The sequence below is a fragment of the Ursus maritimus genome, unplaced genomic scaffold (assembly GCF_017311325.1).
Source record: "Ursus maritimus isolate PB19 unplaced genomic scaffold, ASM1731132v1 scaffold_33, whole genome shotgun sequence".
In the NCBI taxonomy this organism is placed as follows: Eukaryota; Metazoa; Chordata; class Mammalia; order Carnivora; family Ursidae; genus Ursus; species Ursus maritimus.
In genome coordinates, this window is record NW_024425897.1 from 23,201,243 (window position 1) to 23,224,931 (window position 23,689).

A 23,689-nucleotide genomic window follows, 5' to 3' on the forward strand; every position below is an offset into this window, starting at 1 on the left:
GAATCGGTTCTCAATATCCACAAAATAACTTGCTGGGATTTTGATTGAAATTTTGTTAAATCTATAGATCGTGTTGGGAAGAGCCAACTTTTTAAAAGATTTTATTTATTCGACAGATAGGAAGGGAGAGAGAGCACACAGGGGGAGCAGCAGAGGGAGAATCAGACTCTAAACTGAGGAGGGAGATATGGGGCTGATATCAGGAGGAGCCTGATATGGGGCTCGATCCCAGGACCCTGGGGGATCATGACCTGAGCCAGAGGCAGATGCTTTAACCGCACGAACCACCCAGGAGCCCCAAGAGCCAACATCTTGACAATATTGAGTCTATCTATGTACATGGACTATCTCTCCATTTATTTAGTTCTTCTTTGATTTTGTTCATCACAGTTTTGTAGTTTTTCCTTAGATGCTGTACATATTTTGTTAAGTTTACCTAAGTATTTCATTTTGGGGGGTGTTTATATAAATGGTATTATGTTTACAACTTCAAATTCCACTTGTTCATTGTTGGTATATAAAACAGTGATTTGACTTTTGTATATTAAACCTCGTATCCTGAAAATCTGTTGTAACCACAAAATATATATATATTAATATATTTGTATTTTCAAATACACATACACATAGATATGATGGTTCTTTGCCAAGAATGCTGTTGATTCTTAGGGCGGGGGACTGTGACTGAGTGAGGCCAATACATAAGAAGTAGCTCTTTACACAGTGACGCACGTGTCAACTTAGTCTCTAATTTTTATTCCTGGTTGCTTTCTTCCACTTTCTTTCCACTCTATCACCTCATGTATTGTTAGTCAATATTCTCTCTGTATATCTATGTTTTTCTCCTTTTTCTTTCCTTTTTTCTTTTTATCTTGCAAATGTTTTAAACTCACATTCATTAAACGATCAAAATTAACATCACCAATAAATGGGATAAAGCAACATCGCATGCCTCTTGGAAGGATACATCAATTATCTTCTTGCTAAAAATGCATAACCATCATGAGTAAACATCACACAAACCCAAAATGAAGGCTTTTATACAACATCATTGGCCTGTTCTTTAAAAAAAAAAAAAAAGTCAAGTCATAAAAAACAAAGAAAGGCAGAAGCATTCCAGATAAAGAAAATGAAATGAAAGAAAAAGAAAATGAAAGTCAGTGAATAAAATGCATGATCCTGGACTGGATCCTGAACCAGATGGGGGGTAGGGAGGGAATAAAGGACATTTACTGGGACAACTGCCTAAACAGGAATATGGCCTGTACATTAAATAACAGTGTTAAAAATTCCTGAATTTGGTAACTGCGCTACAGTTCGGTAAAAACAAGTCCTTAGAGTATATGAGTATTCTGTGTTCTCCTTTTATAACTTTTTGCAGTTTGAAATAATTCCCAAATAAAGTTAAAACATGACTCTATTCTGTATCTGTAGCTCCCTGAGCCGTTAGCTTAGTTGTCTATTTACTTGCATTTAGTTCTCACACCAGTACTAGTCCTTTTGCCGTAATTTCTCTTCAGCTAAAGCCTGAATTTTGATTCATGGCCAGATTTTATCAGCAGACAGCTTACTTTCCAGAAGGACTCACAGATGCTACAGCTTTTAAGTTCTTTCATGATGCTTTTTCAAATGTTTTTTTGAAACATCTGCCTGTCTTCTTATCTGTGTAAGAACTGCTAGGATAGGACACTCCTGTCTTATTTTCTGTCCCTTAGAACGTTGGGAACAGTGTGGCACAGTTTTCTGCCATTGAATGTGGCCACAGTGGGTTGGTTTTATTTATTTATTTATTTTTTACCTTTTTATAAGGAATATGCCTTTTCTCCCTGGGCAGAATTATCTCTATATTTCTGAATTTCATTAATAACCAGCGTATGTTTTGGTGTCAATTGCTTTGGGCCAATATCCTCCTCCACCAGCACCAGCCCTGGGTTCCCGGAGCTTCCAAACGATCTACCAAGTCCATCCTGGATGAAGACTCGGTTCCCCACTTGAGGGAAATGTCCTTATTTTATCCCCTAACATTTTCTTCTGTTGCATATACTGAATTCCTGACTTCAGAGATGCCAACTATACTCGTTGGGATTATCTCAGTCCTCCACAGCTACTATCTTCCTCTAATTCTCCAGTGCCTTTGTTTCCCTCTTTATTATGACTAGCAAAGGCCTTTCCTTCAGATGTTTAGAAATATTCATTAATGTTCAATCGCTGTTTCTGATTTATTGAGCAGTCCTGACACGGTGCTGTTTCGGTCTTCACTCAGTACCTTAACTCTTCACTTCTTCCGTTCCACTTGTGTCATTTTTATCATCTCTTTGAACCCTTGTTTTATTTAAGTCACCGAAGTTTTTATATAACGCAAAGCAATATTCCACTTTGGGTATGCTTCCTTATGGCCTGATTTCCTCATTTCTTTGGATTCCTATGATCCTTTTTTTTTTTCTTCTGTTGGTACATTCAAGGGTTCCTCTTACTATGCGCAGCTCTACCTAGACCTTCTGTTTGTTCACATGTGATATAAATTCATTTTCCCTGATACCCATCCTACTTTATCTGCGACCTCTAATCTTCATCTCCAGGGTGTGACGGGAAAATTGGGCAACGTCGCCTGTACATTTCTGTAGCCGGAGGGCCACAGGCAAGGCTGGAGAGAGTGCTTTAAGGGAATGTACACAATCTGTTGGCGGTCTCTTTCGTGGATTTTTCCTTTAGTGCCCCCCTCTGAACAACAGTAATCCTATTCCTGTGGGAACAAGTCTCCAGGCTTCAGCCTCAGGCAGATACTACAAAATTGTCTTTTTCAACATCTAGTCTCACCTCCTCTGCTGCCTTCCCTTCCTAGAGATGGGAAAGCAGCCTCATTTATGGCTGGAGGTGGTTACATGACACTAGTACAGAGATAGGAATTTTCCTCTCCAAATTAAAAGACAAAACCATGTTAAGAGAAGGCCTTTCTGCCTCTCCCCACTTTGTCCCTCCCCCACTCCCTCCTGGAAAGTTTTGCAATGCCTGGAGGTACAAGAGCCCTGGTGACCAAGTGGATGACATGTACATGCTAAGGGTAGCAGCAGAATAGACAGGAAGGGCAGGGCTCCCTGCGGACATTCTTGAGTAGAGGACTCACCTGGACTGCCCACCTGTGGAGTTATCATCATTTGCTAGGAAACCCCCCCCCCCCAATCCTTTTACTTAAGCCAATCTTTGTTGACTAGCTATGGAAAATGACAACCAGCAGTCCTTCCTGCCGCTGGTAGAATCCTGAGATGGTCAGAGAGGGCTTCTAGCCTCAAAGATTCTTCTGTGACTTTTCCTCCAGGCTGACTATTCAACCTAATTTTCCCTAAACTGGGTTTGGCACGAAGATGAGGAGAAGCAAAGCAAAAATTCTCAGGATTTTGGGGCACCTGTATGGCTCGGTTGGTTGAGCATTCAACTCTTGATTTTGGCTTAGGTCATGATCTCAAGGTTGTGGGATCAAGCCCGCGTCAGGCTCTGCGCTGGGCATGGGGCCTGCTTGGGATTCTCTCTCTCCCTCTCTTTCTGCCCCTCCACTCCTCGTCTCTCTCTCCTTTTTTCCCTCTCACTCCCTCCCTCTCTCTCAAAAAAAAAAAAAAAATCTGAGGATTTTGCTACACAGTTTTCTGTTCTCTTACCACTGGGAATGGTGTCAACAGAGTCAAGCGACAATTATGTTCCTTTTCTTGGTTGTCAATTTTAATGTTTACAGCATGAAGCCGATTGGCTTTGCTGGGTTTTCCTGGAGACATTTTTTTTTTAAATAATCAGAAGAGTGTGTTCACTTCATTAGGTATTGAGAGAGAAAGAGTCTATGATCAGTTTCACTAAGCCCTACTTACCCAGACGTCTCCAAGCCCAGATTAAAATTACAATGGCTAATGTACACACTGTTTTCCAAAATAAACTATGACAAGCTAAACACAGTGTTGCCTTGGGGCACCTGGAGGGCTCAGTTGGTAGAACATGCGACTCTTGATCTTGGGGCCATGAGTTAGATCCCCATGCTGGGTAGTGGAGTTTACTTAAAAATAGTGTTCCCTTTCTAAACATTCACATCTGCGAATCCAGGCTTATTTAATCCAGGCTTAATAATTGCAGGCAATTATTCATAAATCAATCTAGATGGTAACCCCAATTTTTTGTAGCCTGCATTTGCTGTAGCCTCTGTCAGAAAGAAGTCTTGATAAAGTACAGTTAGTGAGATCTAATCCCTGTCCAGTTTCTACAAACAAACTGTAACCTAATTTTGCAAATAATGGCAAGAGGGATGGGGGGGAGAAATCAACACTGTTCCCATAGTGACAGCTCAGGGTATCTGCAATCCTTACAAGGGGGAATACATGGGAGGTTTGGAAATGATGTATCAGACATTTCAAAGGTAACTACTTCAGGTAACTATTTCTATAGAAGAACTCACATTATTATGATTATTTTTAGTATTCTCCATGACATGAAGTAATGCTCTGTATCATTTCCATTAATCTTGAAATTACATGACCCTGCCTCATTTTGCACTGTATGCTTCCACTATCCACGGAAGGCACGTGCCCCGCGCATGTGGTGATCAGGCTTCTGGCAACCACAGCTCTCTATGACAAAGCTATGACACTGCAAGTAACTGAAAGCACATAAAAAATTAGAATGAGTAGTCAAGGTTTCTGCATTCTGAGGGCCTGGCTAAAAACGAGGTATGCATTTAATCACTCACTCATTCATTCGAACCTACATACCATGCACTGAATCCCACCATCTCACAGCCTGTGTGGGGAGAAGCATCAGAAACAGCCACAACACAGCGTTGTGCGTGTGACAGAAAACTGGAGACTGCTACCTGAACACCGAGTGGGAAGCAGCGAGCCCTGAGGCTGGAGGAGACGTTCCCCACGTGGGGCCGGGGAGGGGGGGGGCAAAGAGCTGTCCAAGTGGACATTTGAACGGCAGCTGACCAGGTGTGGCAGGAGAAACAGGAGCCAACAGCGTGGAAGGTGTCAAAAGAGGAAAGTCAAGAATGTAGGCGGTGGCGCCAAATGCTCACAGAGGACAGAAAGGAAGCCACGCACTTGCGCAATCACTAGGTAAGTGATGAGTCAAGCAACAGTCATTTCACTAGCGCGCTGGCCGTGACGAGACGCAGACTGACTGCAAGGCATTGGGACGAAAATGGGGGGTGAAATTAAAGGCAGAAAATATTACTCCTTTTAAAAGTTTGGAAGTAAAGAAAAGAAGATCGGGCTCTAAGTGTGAATAGTAGGGCAAGATTTAGAACCACTTTTAAGGGGCCCCTGGTGGCACAGTTGAGTGACCGACTCTTGGTTTTAACTCAGGTCGTGATCTCAGGGTTGTGAGACGGAGCCCCATGTGGGGCTCTGCGCTTGGCGGGGAGTCTGCCTGAGATTCTCTCTCTCCCTCTTCCTCTGCCCCTCCTCCCGCCACACCCACGTGCCCTCTTAAATCAATCTAAAAAAAAAAAAAAAAGGACCGCTTTTAAGAGAATGAGAAGGATTTCCCAACCCACAGAGGATCCAAAGTGGCAACTGGACTTTGCGGCCACCAGCAGGGGACGCAGACAGACTGCAGGAGGGACAGTGACAGTCTGAATGGAGAAAGGAGACCTCAAACACCCAAAGCAGATGCATGAACAAAATGTGGCACCTGCATCCACAGACACCATTCAGCCCCGACACCTGCTACAGCACGATGACCCTGAAAAGAGGACGCGGAGTGAAAGAAGCCAGCCACAGTGATCACGTGCTTTATGAGTCCACTGATACAAAACATCCAGAATGGGCAAATCCATAGAGATAAAAAATAGATCAGTGGTTGCCAGGGTCAGGAGGAGGGAGTGATGGGAAGTGACTGCTTCAATGGGGAGGGGGTCTCCTTTTGGGGTGATGAAAATGTTCTGGAACTAGACAGAGGTGATGACCGCACCGCATGGTGAACGTACCAAATGCCACTGAATTATACACTGTAAAATGGCTAAAACAGTAAAGTTTGTTACACGTATTTATACACACACACACACACACACACACACACACACACACACACATACCCTGAAGCAGCATGAAACCAGTCAGGCCATCAGGCAAGAAAGTGAAGGTGAAAGCCAACAGTCAGCAGCAATTATATAATTAATTATGACAACCTTCATAATCGTCAGTTACCAAGAAGAGGTGAGTTATGTTAACCATGAGCCTGAACAATATGAAACTGCAAAACAAGCAATTTCATACGGTTCAATCTAATATGTTCCTTTTTTTTTTTTTTTAAAGATTTTATTTATTTATTCGACAGAGATAGAGACAGCCAGTGAGAGAGGGAACACAAGCAGGGGGAATGAGCAGGCTCATAGTGGAGGAGCCTGATGTGGGGCTCGATCCCAGAACGCTGGGATCACGCCCTGAGCCGAAGGCAGACGCTTAACCGCTGTGCCACCCAGGTGCCCCTAATATGTTCCTTTTTCAAAGACAGGGCACTCTGTGACAGTCCATAAGGATTTCTGCCACTGTTGATGCCAGATACATCAAGCCTCTCACAATCCCAATGATCCTGATTTTTGCCCCCTCCCAAATAAGTACCCCACTTGGGAAAGGCAACTTCCACAATTTCCTCTGGAAAGGAGAATGTCTGATAGGGAGAGCAGATAAAAAAGAATGCACACACACGGGTTCTGTTTCTGGCTTTGCCAGCTCTGTTCCAGGGGACTAGGAACAAACAGAGGAGTCCTTCCAGCTCCACGATACAATACTTCTTCACAGGGTCGCACGATGCCCACTAGTCGATCACGTCAAATGAGAAGTCCTATCAAAAAGTGCAAACTAACATCACTCCCCAACTTTGACCAGCCAGTCCTGCTCATTATCAGCCCTCCTAACCTCAGAATATCCTCCATCTTTTTAAATTGATAAAGAGAGAGTAGATTCTACAAAATCACTGTCTCAGGGAAGCACGGATTCTTTTGTTTTGATAAATGACCTCACATTCAACTGACAAACAGGAAATCGAACAGCCCTCATCACAAAGGAAGTAATCCCAGTGAGATGCTGAAGACGCGGGACAGATTCTGGGATGTCTTGGGCTTTCTAAGCAAAAAAAAAAAAAAAAGAGGCAAAAAAGGAAAAAACAATAAATTGAGAGTGCATTTCTACAGCATTGCTTGACCCCCCCCCACCACATTCCTAGCTCACAAGTTTTTCTTTCTTTCTTTTTTACCCATAACAATAATTATGAAGTAAGTAGAAGTCAGTTTTAGTCTCCGCATAGGACAGAAGCAGGCAACAGGCCCCCGAGTTAGTCTGACGTGAGTGCAGGTCTCGGCTTCACTGCCTAGGTGTGTGTTCTTAGCAAACTGGTCCACTTCCGAGCCTCAGCTTGTCTACAAAATAACTTTCCTATCTCAGAGGTACGTTATGATGACTGTGAAACAGACAAAGCCATCAGCTCAATAAATGTTCAGTGAATTACGATGCTGCTAAATAAAGGAACCCGGATAGAACTCAGGTCCTGGGTCAATATTTAACCCATGGCTGTCGGCCTCCTGTCCACTGTCTTAAGTTTAGAATGCAATGTTCCTGTAGTAATACAATTAGAACTCTTTCTTTTTTCTGAAAGCAGGGTTCTGCCAAACATCGTGGCTCTATAGTATATTTCTAAACATAGTTGATCAATAACTTGGCTTGACTACAGTAAGTAATAAAGTGAAATCTGTAATTTTACGGAAGTAAGCAGCACTCTAGATTCCTGGAGATTATACAGTAAGAGTAACAGAGCCAGTGAATTAATCAGTCTTCTGTAGACTAAGGCTGCTCCTAAATTATTTTAGATGGGTGATCCTCTCCATTTTTTTGAAATAAAAAACACAGACACTGTATATATAGGTGTGTGTGTATGTATATAAATATATTTACATTTGTATTTATTTATTTCAAGGACAGAATCACCCATAATCCTCCTTGGTAATCAATATCATTGTTAACAACCTCTACCATTGAAGCCTATTAGTTCATGCCCATTTATTTCTCTTCTGAGTAAAACACAGAACTACGAAGGGCCTAACAACCTGTCCTTTAAAGTGAAGTCACTTTTCTTAGTTGGTCCTTGCATACGCTGTTCCGTAACACCCTTCAAAGTCACAGACTTTCAAATTTTTAGTGACAAAACCTTTTCAAAAGGAAGGCGATTCAAATGCCAACACGAAAAAGGGAAGAGCACGGGAGGGAGGGAGGCCTGCAAAGCTCTGCCCAAGGAAGCATGATGCCTCCTTCCACTGCTTTCCGGTTCTGAGTGACAGAGGCAAGAAATGTAATCAGTAGTCCAGTCAAGGTCACAACATGAGAGGAAGGGATGACCTCTCTGAGTTCCTCCCATGCACGGAATCTGTTCTATCAGAGATGTTCCAGGAGGTCGAGCGAGATGCCCCTCCCAGAGATCCTTCTCCTGCAAGAACTTACAGACACGCCAAGAGAGCTACCCAATGTTTTAGATGCTCTAGTTTGTGCCAGGAAAAAAAGGACCTCATCTGGCCAAAGGGCTTCTATTTTTCATGAACTCCAGTTTCTCACACAACGGACCAAAGGAGAGGGCAGTGGCCCTATTTAAGTCAACTTTTCCTGAACCCAAATTGGAAGACGGCAAACATTTCTTGACACTATTACCTGAATGAGGGTGAGCAAAATACTATCTTCATGTTCCTGTTTCCTCTTTTACAAGTAGAAATAAGGACAGAGCCATCTTCCAGAATTATTGTAAAGATCAAGTGAGATGATAGCTATCATTTATTTGTGCTTGTCACATAGCAAGAGCCAGTAAATGTGAGCTAGTATCACCAAAAGCATCATTGCCATCCTGGAGTCTGGAGAGATGTGGCATTTTTTTCATGAAGAATATTGTGGAAAGCTATAATAAAGACTTTAAAGTCTGAAATCAACTCTTCAAAAAGTGCTTTCACCACAAACTGCACCATGTCAATGGGTACTCAATATAATTACCCCAAATTACTCCATCTTAAGTGAGAATTAATCTTTGCAAAGTATGCTGGGGGAAAAAATTCTCTTGAAGTATAAAGCAGGAATTAATGACCACACAGTAAAATTCTCTTATAAATCTCACTTTAAGATTCTTCTGAGGCCATATGTGACTAACAATCTAGCACTTGGATTCAACTACTCAAGAATAAAAAGCAGGATATGGCATTCTTTAAAATCAGTTTTGTTTCAATGCTTAATAAACTTATCAGAAATCTTTGTGATTTAAATACGGAAGCCAGTGGGTTGTGGCGAGCTTCTAGCCCATTCCGGGGATAACACATACCACATATCAATGCACGTAAGTGCACACACACACACACACGGTTCTATTAGGAAATGCTTTAAAAAAAATTTTTTTTAAAGAAAAGCAGAGTTCTATTTAAAAACAGCTGCCAACCCCCACACCAAATCCTTATCTTGGGAATTTGCCTCCTTCAAACCAATTCTGATGAAAGAAAAAAAAGAGCCTTAAGAGCAAAGTAATCTTGAAATCCAGGCAATAGTAGGGAGAGGATATTGTTCCTTTCCATTTAAATGCATTGCTATGAGCTTGTCTAATGAAGGTCTTATTTTTTACTTGCTCACAAGTTTCCCATGTTGCTACTGGGTTTTTTTTGGTTTTTGGTTTTTGTTTTTTTTTTTAAAGAATCTGTCAACTCCTACCCTAAGTCCTATAGCAGCACACTTGAAGGCAAGGAGACACATCACACAGGCAACTTGAAATCCCATTTGGAACGAACCAGCCACATCGAGGGGCCTCCAAGTGCCCTGCCAACAGCAGCAGGCGGGAGCATGGCAGAGCTAGGCATGCCCCCTCCCGCCGCCCCCGGGCCCACTAACCTTCTGATGACCCGTGACTTCGTCCCTGCTTCTCCCCAGCTCCTCAGCAAGTTTCACGTTCTCTTCTTGCAATGCCGAAAGCTGCTGGGACTTCTGAGCTGCTGCCTGCTTGAGGGTTTCTCTGCAAGGACAGTGAGTGCAGGGTTACCATAGAAACAAGACAGGCAAGGAAACTGTGGGAGACGACCGGCTTCACAGCACTGAGGAAAATATATCTGGGTCACGTGCCTGATAGGATCTATAATAACAGGAGGCAGCGGTATCTACGTGCAGGAGAGGCTAAATGGCTTTAACCTCTCAGGAGAAGGACTGCCGCCCACAATTATTACATTTTTTTTAAACCTAAAAAACACTATCCACCCTCTCTCCACCCACACTCGCCCACTTCCATCTAAACACTCCCCGTACAAAAAGCAATGTTACTATAAAATAAATGATAAGCGAAATGGTCAGTTCTCTTGTCTTCAGGACTATTTCCATTAGAAAATTATGCTAAAACCCACTATGTTGATAAAGTGATTTACTTTGCTGCCAAGGTACACTGTTCTGACTGCACAGATCTGTAATCTCTTTTTTTTCTGGCAGAAATAAAAATCTAATGGTCCCATTTGCCAGTATCGGTCAGAGTCAAGTGCTGGTGTGAATCTGAGTATATTTTTAGGACATCTCTCCAGGTGAAATGCCCAAAGGAAATGTGGTTTTCCAATTACATAACAGGTATTTCATTCGGACTGTATTCTTTCCACAATGTTAATCTGTAATTAAAAGAAGCGAATAAAAATATAGCCTGCTAACCTGTATCACAAATATCAGCATATAAAATGTGAACAGGGTAGGTATATTTGTTAAACATCTTCCCGATATTAAAATTATCCAAAATATACATCTCAAATAATTATCCTTTACACATGGATATTGAAAATATTTTGTTTAATCACTGGATTTTAGTTTTCTGTCATAGAAGGTTTTGATGCCACTATGAATTTAAAGTCTGTACTGGCTACACTCCATTTAGGGAACTGTCATACGTGGCTGAGTCCTGAATCAAGTCCTCTGGGTATGAATCCATCTGCTGATGCAGGAACACATCTATTTTTAACTTCAATTGTCTAATGGGTGGCAATGCCTGGCATCTTCTGTCTTTTTTGAGTTTTAATTCTCCATCCAACTATAATATGCCTACTGGGATAAGATTTAGGGGCATAAATCCACACAAAAATTCTCCTAGCACGTTAAATTAGGTGTTTTACAGAGATGTCTACTTAGCAAGTGAGGAAAAACAGAGGAGATTTTGGCCTCAGGTCATTCAAAAGCTAGGAGGATTGGTTTTAATTATGGATCAATACAAACACACACACATACACACAGTAACAAAAGTTCACCTTCTAACCAAAGTTCATCAATTCTTGACAAATCTGAAGATTTTACTTAGGATGAAACCATCCTAAGTCAAACCTTTTATTCCTAGGTGTCACTGCCTTCCTCAGGAGCTATTTGGACTCAGCAACTGGATGGCCTGTCAGTGGTAAGTCTGTGATCCTGCTCTCTGTCTCTTAAAGATTTTCATCTTTTAATAGCTTTATTATTATTATTATTATTATTATTATTATTATTATTATTATTATTATTTAGGCTCCACACCCAGCATGGAGCCCAACTCAGGACCCTGAAATCTAGACCTAAGCTGAGATCAAAAGTTGGATACCTAACCAACTGAGCCCCCCAGGTGCCCCTTAATGGCTTTTTAAATCCTTGGTTTCTATTAAGAGCCCATGGTAAAGAAAATTAAAATAAGGAGTCAAAGAAATTTCAAAATGTTCTAAAGTACTGATCTATGAAAGCATTATTTGTTCAATGTAAAATCTATAAAATGCTTTCATGAACATTTTCTCAATCAATCCTCAAAGCCCAATGAGGCTAATATTATCTATATTTTAAAGAAGAGAAAGCTGAAGCCCAGGGAAGCAAGAGATTTTCCCCAAATCATAAAGCCAGTAAGTTGTAGAAGCAAGAGAACTGGAGTTAAAACTGGCGATGGACCTCAGCTGTGATTCAAATATAGAAACACCTTTCCATTTTTCTTTAGAGTGTAGCGGGTACATGCATTTCATACAGGAAGGAGGCTCTCATAGCCCAATTTCCGGAAATACTCCAGGGGATAATTCTGAAAATACCTACAAGTATTTCTAACAATTTTTAAAGCTACTTTTCTTTCTACATGACAGAAGACTATTCCAGTTTTAAAACTGAGAGGCAAATACATATTTTTCACATGGACTTGCAAACATTCTACTTACAAGTCTATTATAAATCAATTGCCACACTAAATCTATTCTAGATTTATTACTGCGCCAGTGAGTAATTAAAGACAATTAAACTGCTTATATCATTCTTCCTAAGATTCAAAATTATACATCAGAGAGAAAACATCTTCTCTCTCCACCTGAAAATAGGATCTGGCTAACCCAAACCAAACCAAGAGTTTTCCTAAAACCAGCCTAATAAAGAGCATACAAGGAAGACTCAGCTACAAGTGCTGAGTTGCCAGCACCAAGGGCAATATTCCATAGGAGGTAGTTCCAATTAGAACTCCAATGTCTACACTGGGCTCATTTTCCTCCAGGAATCGAAGTCCTATCAGGTGAGGGGAGACACCAGGAAAGTTCTAAAGGACATAAAGCGCCCCAGATATATACATGCTGAACCACAGAGAAATAACCAGCTGCTCATTCTCTAGCTTTGAGTACTGAGGAACTAAGGAGTGGTAAAATGACTGCCCCCCCCTTTTTTTTTGAGAAGCACCGTTACCATTACATAGTACGTTTATTTTAGATGGTCCTTGAAATGTGGCCAAGTCTACGGCAGAGAACAATGAGTCACTGGGCGCAGGGGCTCTTCCAACCTACTCCCTCTACCAGCTTCTGAAGCCTGTCACTGGTGTCTCCCACTGCTCCCCTCTCCTGCTAAGGAACCCTGGCCACAGCGTGCCAGGTCACCAGCAGAAGATGCGATTTCCTCCGGCCTGGTGGGCCAGAGAAAAGCTGGAGAGGCAGAAGCAGCATAGGCTGTCTGCCCTGTGGTCCTGGTTCCTCCTCACCCAAACTACTCCCCTCGGCGGTCAGAGATCTGGGGACAATGGCTCCAGGGAGGAGGACAGGCCAGGGTTAGAGAGGCAGCACCAGGGGCCACAGTCCTTTGCTCATGATCCTTTGTGCCCACAGCCAGGAGGCTAGGCTTTTATTATTCAGTGGAATCGTTTAAAGAAGAGCAGAAAATTTATCTCTTAACAGAGGTAAAACCACCCCATATTAACTGGGGGTGGGTGACACGACACAGAGATTTAGTGAGGACGTTGAACACTCAAATGCTAGACCGATGCAATGGCCGTTGTGAGACTCCTAAGTCTCAGTCGAAGGACAGTGGGGTTTTACCGAAGTCCCAAGCGCTCTCTCGGCTAGGTCCACACTGGCTCTGCCCCTCCATTACCTAGTACGGCCCAGAGAGCTCAGAGGTGGGATTATGGCAGTGGGAGGCTGACTAGACAATCTTCTGCTGCTCAGATCCTCCCTCTCCAGCTGCCTGTGTGACACAAATGAACCGAAGTCAACAGGGCTCCAAACACTCCAGGTCAGCCTAACTACTTGTGTGTCACGGGGGAAAGCCCCGCACCGGACCCGCGGCCACCCTCTCAGAGCTGATGCCGGCTTTGTTTCCTGTCACAGCGACCTTTATCTGTCTGGGTGAGATGGCCTCGGAAGGCCAAGAAACGCAAGCTCTTCGAGATGGCCGTGAGCACAAGCGTGAATGGAACCGGTGGGAAGTGTCTAAACATCGTCTGGAGAAGTATCACTAGAACGAAGACTGAGGTCTGGAAGTGCCGAATCACTACGCTGTGCACCGAAACTAACGTTACACTGTACGTGAGCCTACTGGAATTTCAATAAAGAACAAAAAAAACAAAGACTGAGGGAGGGATCAATCGTGCACCCCGACTCAGGAGATTCTTTCTCGGGGGATTTTACGAAATCTCAGAAGAACCCGACATGTCCTAGGTTTAGTTGAGCTTGATCAACAAATCACCTTGAGGACGGAGACTTGGAGCTGATGCTTCCGTCTGACACTCTCACGTCTGTTTGGTCAGAACTGGAAGTTAGTAATATAAGGCCTGGAAGGGCAGCGGCCGTACAGATCTGTCTTCGTAGCCTGCCCCGCATGGAGGACACACGTAAACGTTCACCACACTAACGGGCTTTAAATTTTTAGGTTTACACAGTTGGCGTGGTGTAGCTCTCAGAACAGAAGAGCAAAATGAAATCAACACCAAAACTACCATTTCGAATGCCAGATAAACACCAATAATTATGATGATCGGACTTGAAAGGCAAGGATTCGGAGGCGGGGCTGGCAAAGGAAACATGGTCGACCTGTCTGCCTGAAATCGAGGTAGCAGACTGACGGATAAACCTTGATTAGAAAGGTTCTCCCAGAATTTTCTCATCTGATTTCCATGCCAGAAGGTTTGATTACTCTTAAAATCAAGACTACCGATACTCTTGAAAGTGACATGTTTTTTTTTCTCCCTACAGAAAGGGTTTTGAGAGCTTTATTAATTAAGGGTCTGACGTTTCAGACCCTTTAAAGCACACCGCTTTTAAAAAAAAAACTCTGATCCTCTTGTATTTTCCTCATAAATTCGTATTCGAATCCCAAACGCCCTAACGTACCAGCAGACGTTCACTTTGATTCTTTAACCCAGCTACCGCGACATAACTGCCTTCCAGCTAAATGGTTACAGGGGTTACTTCTCAGGTGCGCTACAACATTTGGGGGGGGGGCAGAAAGGGGGCAATTATTTTTTAAGTTCTTGTCAAGTTATTTTCTAAATAATTAGTCTTGTTTTCACTTTCGTGATATTAAGTCCCCCGGTTTCTCTCAAAGGAGATGAACTTACATTTCTTTCCTGAACTCTTCCATTTTTTGGTTCTCTACCGTCAGAAGTTCTTTTGATTTGTTCAGCTCTTCCACATTTTTCAAGTTGTTTTCTTTAAGTGTATCCAACTTAAAGACCAAGAAAAAAAGACTTGATGAAATTATTTCATTTTCCAATGACATGACTGGATAGACAAATTATTCATGCAAATGTGCACTAAAAAGATAGATGACATTAGTCACTTGCAAAAAAAAAAAAGTCACTGGGTGACGAGATGACAAATGACCAGGTCTATTATAAACTGCAAGCCTCCCCCTTATGTTTAGTCAGACATTCCCTGTATACCTGGCCAAAATGTCAAACTAAATTGCTACATGAATTACAACAAAAGTTTGCTTTCATTTTGCGTACAATTCGCAATATTTACCATGGAACTTGCTATTCAAGTATGACCCCTCTTAAAAAAAAAAAAAGAAGAAAGAAAGGAATTGCAAAGGCATGAATGACATCAGCAAGGATTATGCTTTGTAATAAAAACAAAAACCCCTTTCCTTCCCCACAGATTAGTAATTTCGGATGTATTTGTCAACCTTAGTACCAAACGTAAGGAGGCCTGACTACAAAAATTTTCTGAATCAAATCTGTAGGTGGGAGTACATCTGATTATCCATCTTAACTTTGATCTGAAAAGGAAAAAGCCAGGCGAGTGAGGCTGGAAAGCACTCACATTCGTTCAGCCCCATCACCTCTCACGGGGGATGCAGCCAGTTTAGGGCCTGGCCCTGGTGGGAACGCCAGACATGTTACTGGAATGAGTGGGGATGTGACCAACCAGGCAGGTGACTGGAGTTCTAGGTGCGGAGTCCCGACCAAGGATGGGGAGCTCGCTTGGTGCCGTCCACTGCCCAGGGTATGCCCCTGGCACCACGGCGGCTTCCTGGGACTTGGGAAGTCATCTCCTACAGTCAGAGACACCTTTGCCACATCACATGCCACCAGTCAGGAGTCCTAGACAGTGTGAAGGTTTTACCACCACAACATTCCTTTTAACGCCCTCTACACTTAATAGAGGAATCTGGAATTCCAGATTCACAGAACAACAACAACAACAACAAAAACAAAGACAAAAAACAAGTATCACAATGGGTCCAAAAAAATGATTCTTCCAGTCTTGCATCTGGTTAAATAACAAGGACACCAAGGGCTATGTCATGAACATAGCACACAATTCTCCCTGATTCTACCCTCAAAAATTATATTCCCTAAAATCTTCTATTTTAGCTTCTGTGATTAATCATCTGATTTTTTAAAACGCTTTTTCCTCTTCTCTTAGGACTATCAGTTCTGTAAATGTACCCCCTTCTATGTCCGGTTTTAGTCGCCCTATAATTATCTCAAAATGTGCATGTCTTCACAGATTTCCATCTTTGACCTTCCATAATGAGAAGGCCTAGCCTCTACAAAGCAGTTACTCAATGCCCCTCCCTTGCTTTAATTCCTTAACGTCTCATCTATCCCTTTTAAAAGCTTTTGAAGTTCTACAGAACTTCACATAACTACTTTGGCGAATCAGTCTGCTTAGGATTCAGAGGTAACTGCTTCCCAAAGAAAGAAAGAATTGGTATGAGCTGGGAGTGGGGAGGAGAGGGATCAAAAATGGGTCCAGGAAGAATGAGAAATATGCTACTTTGGGCAGAATCGAAGTGATCTCGATGCCACAAGTCTGTTTGAGACCCAGAAGTGGCTGTTTGGAAAGGACACAAAAGGGAACCAGGACTGAATGAGGCCAAGAAAAGGCCTGTGTCAAACTCAGGGCTGAGGAGTAGAATTTGGTGGCTCGAGCTGGGACAGTTGAGGAAAAAAATGTGTGTGATTTCAGATCAAAGATACAAAAACGAGAGAGTGTTACGAGTACCTCTCTCATCAGTTCCATCAGTGAAGTTACCATAGAAAGCCATGCTATCGGGGTTTTCCCCTCATTTTTTTTTTTTTAAAGGTTGACCCTACTAAATGAGTAATGAAGTCATACACTTTATTTAATATTATCGTGGTTCTGGTGTACATGCGACTCCACTAACATAGATCAAACCTGTATGAGGCCACACTTCAAAAAATAAACAATCCTGAGTTAGTGATCAAACATTCCATGAAGTCGGTAAGCTGTCCTTTGTACAAAAAGCCATTTAAATCTGATTACTTCATTCTGTAGTTTTTCATTTGTTTGCTTGGTATCCTCCAAGGAGGCCAGAGTTTCGCTCTTCTCTTTGGTCATCTGCTCCATTATCTGCATGGCGTCTTCTGCCGTTTGAGCAGCCTGAACACAAGAAAGCAGCGTGAGAAATGAGGACGGCCCTCAGCAAGCCCGTCAGGGACACTCAGGCTGTGCTGCTCAGGCAGCCCTCACTGTCTGTGTGGTTAAGGGTAAGGACTAGTCACCAATCCAATGCCGAGACAAACAGACCGAGCCATGAAAGGGGAACAAAGTTACGGACCCTTTTCATGCCATTCTTCAAATAAGCCAACTGCAGTATGCAATGTGCGTATTTTCAGACCCTTCCAAACCTACATCTTCCAAACTCCAAAGTTACCCTGACAGTCACGCTCATCTGACCTATGTTTGAGTGAAACGTTCAGTGATAATGAACAGTAACACCCTTACGTAGCTGGATTTTCCCTTCATCATATTTCTTGCTGTATGTTTGAAATACTGTTCTTGCTATTTCAGATTTGGGGCTTTTGAAATCACTTGGCACTTAGGTTGGGAATTTCTCAAGTAAAAATAAAAATTATTTGGGCAATTATTAACATAAGGCTCAAGTGTTTAATGAGAAGCATTAAATGGAAAAGTCTAGGAGAGAAGTTGTGGGTAATGAATATAAACGTGGCTGTGAATAAAAAAGATCATATGCATATGGACACAAATCCTTAGCTGGTAAGATATCAAAATAATCATAAAAAATAAAATTTTTTATGTTTTTCATAAAAAAGAAATTAAAATATTTTTAGGCACTTGCTTAGAATTTCATGCGGTCTAATAAAGCTGATGGGAGTTCTGCATTACGCTTTCCCTACTACCAGCCATGGAGAGTTCACTGCAGCGCTCCAGCTCCACGAGGACAGACACAGGCAGTTAAAAGCCAAACAGAAGATACTATGTTTCACTATGTGCCCATTTGACTATTGTGCTTAAATGCTTTAAGAGCCACAGTTGACTTTTTCAAGAAAATTTCTCCTTAAATTAAAAAATGTATCCTTTTTATTCACAGTTTACAATTCTTTCCAATGGAGAGAGACAACTACAATTAGAGATTTAGTAAAGAATTGCCCCTTCAAAACAAACAGCTTGAGACATACGAGCAGCTGCTTAAGTGGGGTGCATTTCCTCACATGGCCACGAAGACAAGCCACCCGGGCCCACTGGGAAGTTAGTGCACAGGGTTAGTAGTCCAGGCCTGGTCCCTGACCCTCCCATTTTACCGTAAATGACTGAAGAGTCTCGAGCTCTCTAATTTTAAGAGTGAGCTTGCTCTTGTCTTTCCTCAAAATACGGTTTTCATTTTGAGATTCTAGGAGGTTGGCTGAGATATGGCTGTTGGTTTTGGCCAACTGGCTAATCTCTTTCTGAAGGATGAAGTAACTTTCCGCCAGCTTTTCCTTCTCCTTCAGGAGCTCCTCCTTGGCCAGCATCATGTCTCTCTTCTCAGCCAGGAGGTTCTTGTTGTCCTGCACCGCCTTCGCGCGATCGGCCAGCGTCATCTCATGCTTCAGCCGGAGGTCGTCCAGGATCTTGGTGAGGTAGCTGTGCAGTTCCTGCAGCTCTAACTTGGATTTGGACAAGGTGGTGAAATCGCTCTTCAGAGTCTCTATATTGGCAGCGAGCCGAGCCGTTTCTGCACTCAAGAGCTCCTTCTCTTTAATTATCTCTACCACCTTCTGCTCTGACTTGGTCTTCTCTTGGACGAGCACAAAATTTTCGGACTGCAGCTGCTTAGAACACACTCTTAACTCTTCCAGCTCCTGCTCTAGGAGCGCCATCCTCCCGTGAAGTTTATTGTTCTCATATAGGGACGACTCGTTTTCCTGTGCTCTGGCTTCTTTTTCCAAGAGGAAGGACTGCTGCATCGTGTGGATCTCCTCGTTTAGTCTCTGACACTCTTCTTGCAGGTTCAGCCCGTCCCTCAGCAAGATGCTCTTTTCAGAACAGCACGCCTGAAGTTCGGCATTCAGGCTCTCCTTTGCTTGCAGGGTGCTCGTGTGTTCTTTTTCTAGACTCTTCCTGGCATTCTGGGTCTCTTTCAGCATCAGAGAGAGCTCGTGCTTGGTGGCTGCCAGCTCTTGGTTTTCCCTCTTCCTCTCCTGAAGCTCCTTCTTCAGAGTGTCAAGGTTACCGAGGAGTTTCATCTTCTCGTGCACTATGATTCTTCTGTTGGCAGACTCTTGATCATATTTCCTTTTGAGGTCTCCTATGGTTTTCATGGAATTTTCTCTTTCTGCAAGCAAATCTCCATTTTGCATTTCCAGGACAGACTTTTCCTTCAAGAGACTGTCGTGCTGCTTTTTCAGCTTAGTAATTTTCTGACATACCACCTCCTTCTCAGAAGTTAGGTAAGCGAGCTTCTCGTTCAGGCTCATCTCGATACAGGCGGCCTCTTCCGAGCATTTCTTCAGTTTTTCAGCAATGAGCCTGTTTTCGCTTACAAGTTCTTCTTTTTCAGCCAAGAGTCTTCTCTCAGATGAGGCCAAGGTTTCTTTTTCATGCAGAAGCTGGATGCACTCGGAGTCTGTGATCTCCCGACTGGTCTTGATTTCTTCCAGGAGCTTGGTGAGGCTGGTGTTGGTAGCCTGAAGTTGCCTCATCTCCAGCTCAGCCTTCCTCAGCGCCCGCTGGGCATCGTCCAGCTGCGTGCGGAGCCCACTGGCTTCCACGCTGAGCAGCTGCTTGATCTGAAGGGCGGCTTCCAGGCTGGCGCTCAGCTTTTCCTGATCTTGAAGAAGCACGTCCTTCTCAAACTGCAGATCTTTGCTGCTTTGGAGAAGATTTTCTCTTTCCACTTTTAAGGCTATGCACATGTTATCGAGACCTGACTGCTTCTCCAAAGCTGACTTTTTCTCAGTCGTGAGATCTTCAATCTCCTGCACCAAGGTTTTCTGGTCTTTGACTAGCTCCTCATAAGAGCTCTGGAGCTTCTGAATAATTTCATCTTTATCTTTGGCCAAGGCAAGGTTTTCAGTAACGAGCTTCTTGATATGATCCTCCAGGTGATCTTTTTCTTCCTGATCCTTCTTAGACTCAGCAATCAAAGATTCTTTGCTGAGCTGGAGCTGTTCCACGAGTGCCTGCAAGCTTGCTCTGGAAGCCTGCAAAGAGTCATTTTCCATGCTGATCTTCAGAAGTTCTTCCTGCGCAGTATTGATTTCTCGTAGTAATTGCTCTCTCTCAACAGCCAAAGATTCCTTATGGAACTGTTCCTGCTGATAAAGCTTTTCGGCGTCTTGCTTTTCTTCTAAGACTTTCTCCTTTTCTAAATGAAGGGTTTCATTTACCGACCACAGTTTCTGTTGATCTTCCTGGAGTAAAGTTATTTTGGCCTCCACCTCTACCAGCTTTGATAAAAGTGAACCTTTTTCTAACTTTAAAGCATTTCCCTCCTGTGCAAGAAGCTGCTTCTCTGATTTCAGACCCCTCAGCTCTTCTGACATTAGTTCAATCTCTTTTTTGGCTGATGTTAACAAATAAGTTAGCGACTACAGAAACAAAGGTGGAAAGAATGGAAACAGAATGAAATCAAGCAGGCAAATGAGAGCCCAAATAACTTAATGTAACCTAAATCGTAAAAGTTTGAAAAAAAAATTTTTTTTACAATAAATGTCACAGAAGCTATATGGATAATAAGGGGGGAAAACCAGATGAAAAGAGCCCATAAAAGGATAATTAATACAAAGCAGGTTTAGCTTTGCAAAGTGCTGGTCTACCTACTGGTTTATTTTTTCTTTGCAACATTTTTAAAATCACCCCTGAGTGGTATCTAATGAGGCAAAAACAGTAGTCTGACTTTGACATCAGAGCATGAGGTTCTTTCCTGCCCTGCCAACTTCCCAATTATTTCTATTGTAGGAAGAATTCAGAAAAGAATTTTAAAAAATACAATCCAGAGACCTACAAAAAGTGAGTATATTTTAACCAAAAAAAGGGGGGAAAGGGTGAGGGAAAATAAGCTGTTCCTTTTCAAACTAACTACAAGACCTAGACTTTCTAAAGGACAGTCACTGGCCTGACCAATTTAATCCCAATATTACATAGAACTTATTAAAAGTACAGACCAATTGCTAGGCTTTGGTGACTAAAATAAATGGGTTCTTTAAAAAAATATACTGGTTTATAAAATGACTTGACCACATTGTCTATACCAGCGCTGTCCAGAACCTTGCGCAGTGGTGTGAGCGCTCTTTATCTGCACAATATGGTAGCGCTGATCACGTGTGTGGCTGGTGAGCACGTGAAGTGCAGTGAGTGCGACTGAGGAGCTAAATTTGTAATTTATTAAAATTTAACAAATTCAAACTCAAATTAACGTGGCCAGCTAGTGCCTCGAGCAGCAGAGCTTACGGATCACTGGCTCTTCAATTAGGAAACACAGCAACTTTGTGGGCTCCGTGAACCTCCTGACATCTTTTATAAAAGCTTGTTGAGCATATGAATTTTCCCTGGGAGGGGGGGAACATCTTAAGGTTTCATCAGATTCTTAAAATATTTTGTCTGTGAGCCACTATTGTTGACAAACAATGAAATCCACAGAAATCAGATATCGAGACAACTTTGGAAGGGGAACAATCCTAACCAAATGACCCTTGTAAAAAATTAAAAATTAAAAAAAAATTTACAACACCAGCAAGCAAAATTAATGACCCTTCACACAAATTACTGGAAAGCTGTGGTTTGGTCAGACTGCCACATTGTAAGGGAAACACTAAAAAAGTGGAGTCTGTGCAGATAAAGGGAAGCACAAAGACAAAAGATTTGGAAATTATATCCAGTGTTAAATGGCTCATAAAGCTGGAGATGTTCTACAGGGAGAGGACGAAGCCTTGGTGGTGGCACGGAGAGGAGAGAAGGTGCGTGTATACACACATGGCACGTGTTAGGTCATGGTCCAATTTAATTAATGAGTTTTAGGTGGGATTTGTTTCAATTCTCACGTATGCTCTTTTACATTTCCTTTTCACTGAACTCCTAGACAAACATTAAAAATAATTAAAGACAAGTATTTACTTTTCTTTGAGCAAGTTCAATGGTGGCAGGAAAAAGTTAAACACTGGGAGGACGGTTGAACTTCATTAAGTTACCAGTGTCAAAAAATATACCAGGTTGCAGAGATGATCCTGACACCATAAAATGAAATTCAATGTATTAAATTCTACTCTATTTAATAACAGGATGTTCCCTCACAGCCCCTGCCTCCAGCTTCCCTGCCAGGGAGCTTCGAGTGCCTTCTGGGGACTATATCTAATAAAAGCCCTCTCTAGAGCCCCCACTCCTAATGTGCGCCACAGGAGGCCTGCTTCTCCAGCGCTCACTTGCTTCACTTGGCCTCAGCCTGTTGCTCGGGTGCAAGAGGTCTCGCCTAACCCCAGTGCAAGGTGGCAGCAACCGCCAAGATCAGAGGCCACAACAGAGTCTCCTGCAAGCAGGCAGAGAGCACTCAGGCAACACGAGACTCTCTGTGACAGCTGGGAAGCCAGCAGCGCAGGGGAGGGGGGTGATGGCTACACAGTACACTCAGGGGAAAGACCTGTACGGTAGCCACCGCCACCCCTGAGAAGGAACGGCAGCTGGCAGAAAGCACTGGAAGCCAGGAAAATGTAATTCGCCATCCTGCCATGCGCTGGGAGGTTAGCATCTGTAAAGGTCGGTGCAACCCATCCCATCTGCTGCCGCTTTGTACGCCCCGCTGCAGCCTTGATGCCACGCAGCAACGGGATCCTCTCCCAGAACATACTTTGGCTTTGTCGGCTTGCTTTTTCAGTTCCGCCATCTCCTGCATCAAGTCGCTGTTCTCCTCCCGCGCAGCCTTCAGCCTCTCCTCCGTGTCCGACAGCATCTTCTGCAGGTTCTGTAGCGTGGCTTCATGCTTCGCCTTCGTCTCACAACTGGCTTCCTCGAACCTGGCCTTCAGATCCTGGCACTGGTTGTGGCTCATTTCCATCTTCTTTTCCTGCAGACATCCGAGGGAAGCAGTAAGTCACCTAGCTGTAGCTGCGCCGCCCTCAACTGCCTCGGAGCACTGAAGTCTCACACATTCCCTCCTTACCAGGTCCAACAGCTTCTTCAGCAGCTCTTCCTTTTCCTCCTCATGCTTTTTAGCTGCTTCCTGCCGGCTCTGTTCTGCTTGGAGAGTTACCTCCCCAATACTCTTCTGCAGAAAGCTCGCGTTTTCATTAGCCTTTGTAAGTTTTAGCTGTAATTCTTCTACATTTCTAGAACAAGGTTCAACACAAGGTGTCAGAGTTTTCGAAAGAATGCTTTAAATTCCAGAGTTATACTTAGAAAGTTACTATTCATAATTGTATTAATGATTATAAGTTATGAGTAATTAATAACATCTGAAATAAACAAAAAAATGACCTGACTTGCCCTGAAGACTAATTTTACTAATTGAGACAGTTATAAATACATTATTTAGAGTGACTACTGTAATTGTGAAGGTTTATTATTTTACGTCAATAGATCAGTAAGCAAAAATGAATGAAAAGTAAACATAGATGAGGAAATGAATTATTTAGTAAGTTTCAAAAATTTTAGCAGACAAGATTATCAAAAACTCATTCTAGTGGCCCTTGAGAACACAAGATACAAAATGACAAGTGACAACTT

General features: G+C 42.7%; 1 protein-coding gene across 4 annotated transcripts in view; it reads right to left on the bottom strand.

Annotated features, from left to right (window-relative positions):
• The window catches only part of CLIP1 (CAP-Gly domain containing linker protein 1), a 116,880-nt gene that overhangs the window by 17,456 nt on the left and 75,735 nt on the right, over positions 1-23,689 (bottom strand). For 3 of the 4 annotated variants that reach the window (XM_040619983.1, XM_008688854.2, XM_008688849.2), the window contains 5 exons: positions 23,127-23,292; positions 22,815-23,030; positions 17,015-17,131; positions 14,839-14,945; positions 9,888-10,008 (listed from right to left, as the gene is read on the bottom strand). In XM_040619983.1, the coding sequence (XP_040475917.1) occupies positions 9,888-10,008; positions 14,839-14,945; positions 17,015-17,131; positions 22,815-23,030; positions 23,127-23,292 (727 nt within the window). Of the gene's footprint in view, positions 1-9,887; positions 10,009-14,838; positions 14,946-17,014; positions 17,132-18,294; positions 20,563-22,814; positions 23,031-23,126; positions 23,293-23,689 lie in introns of all 4 variants that reach the window. The other variant, XM_040619984.1, reaches the window with a different exon arrangement.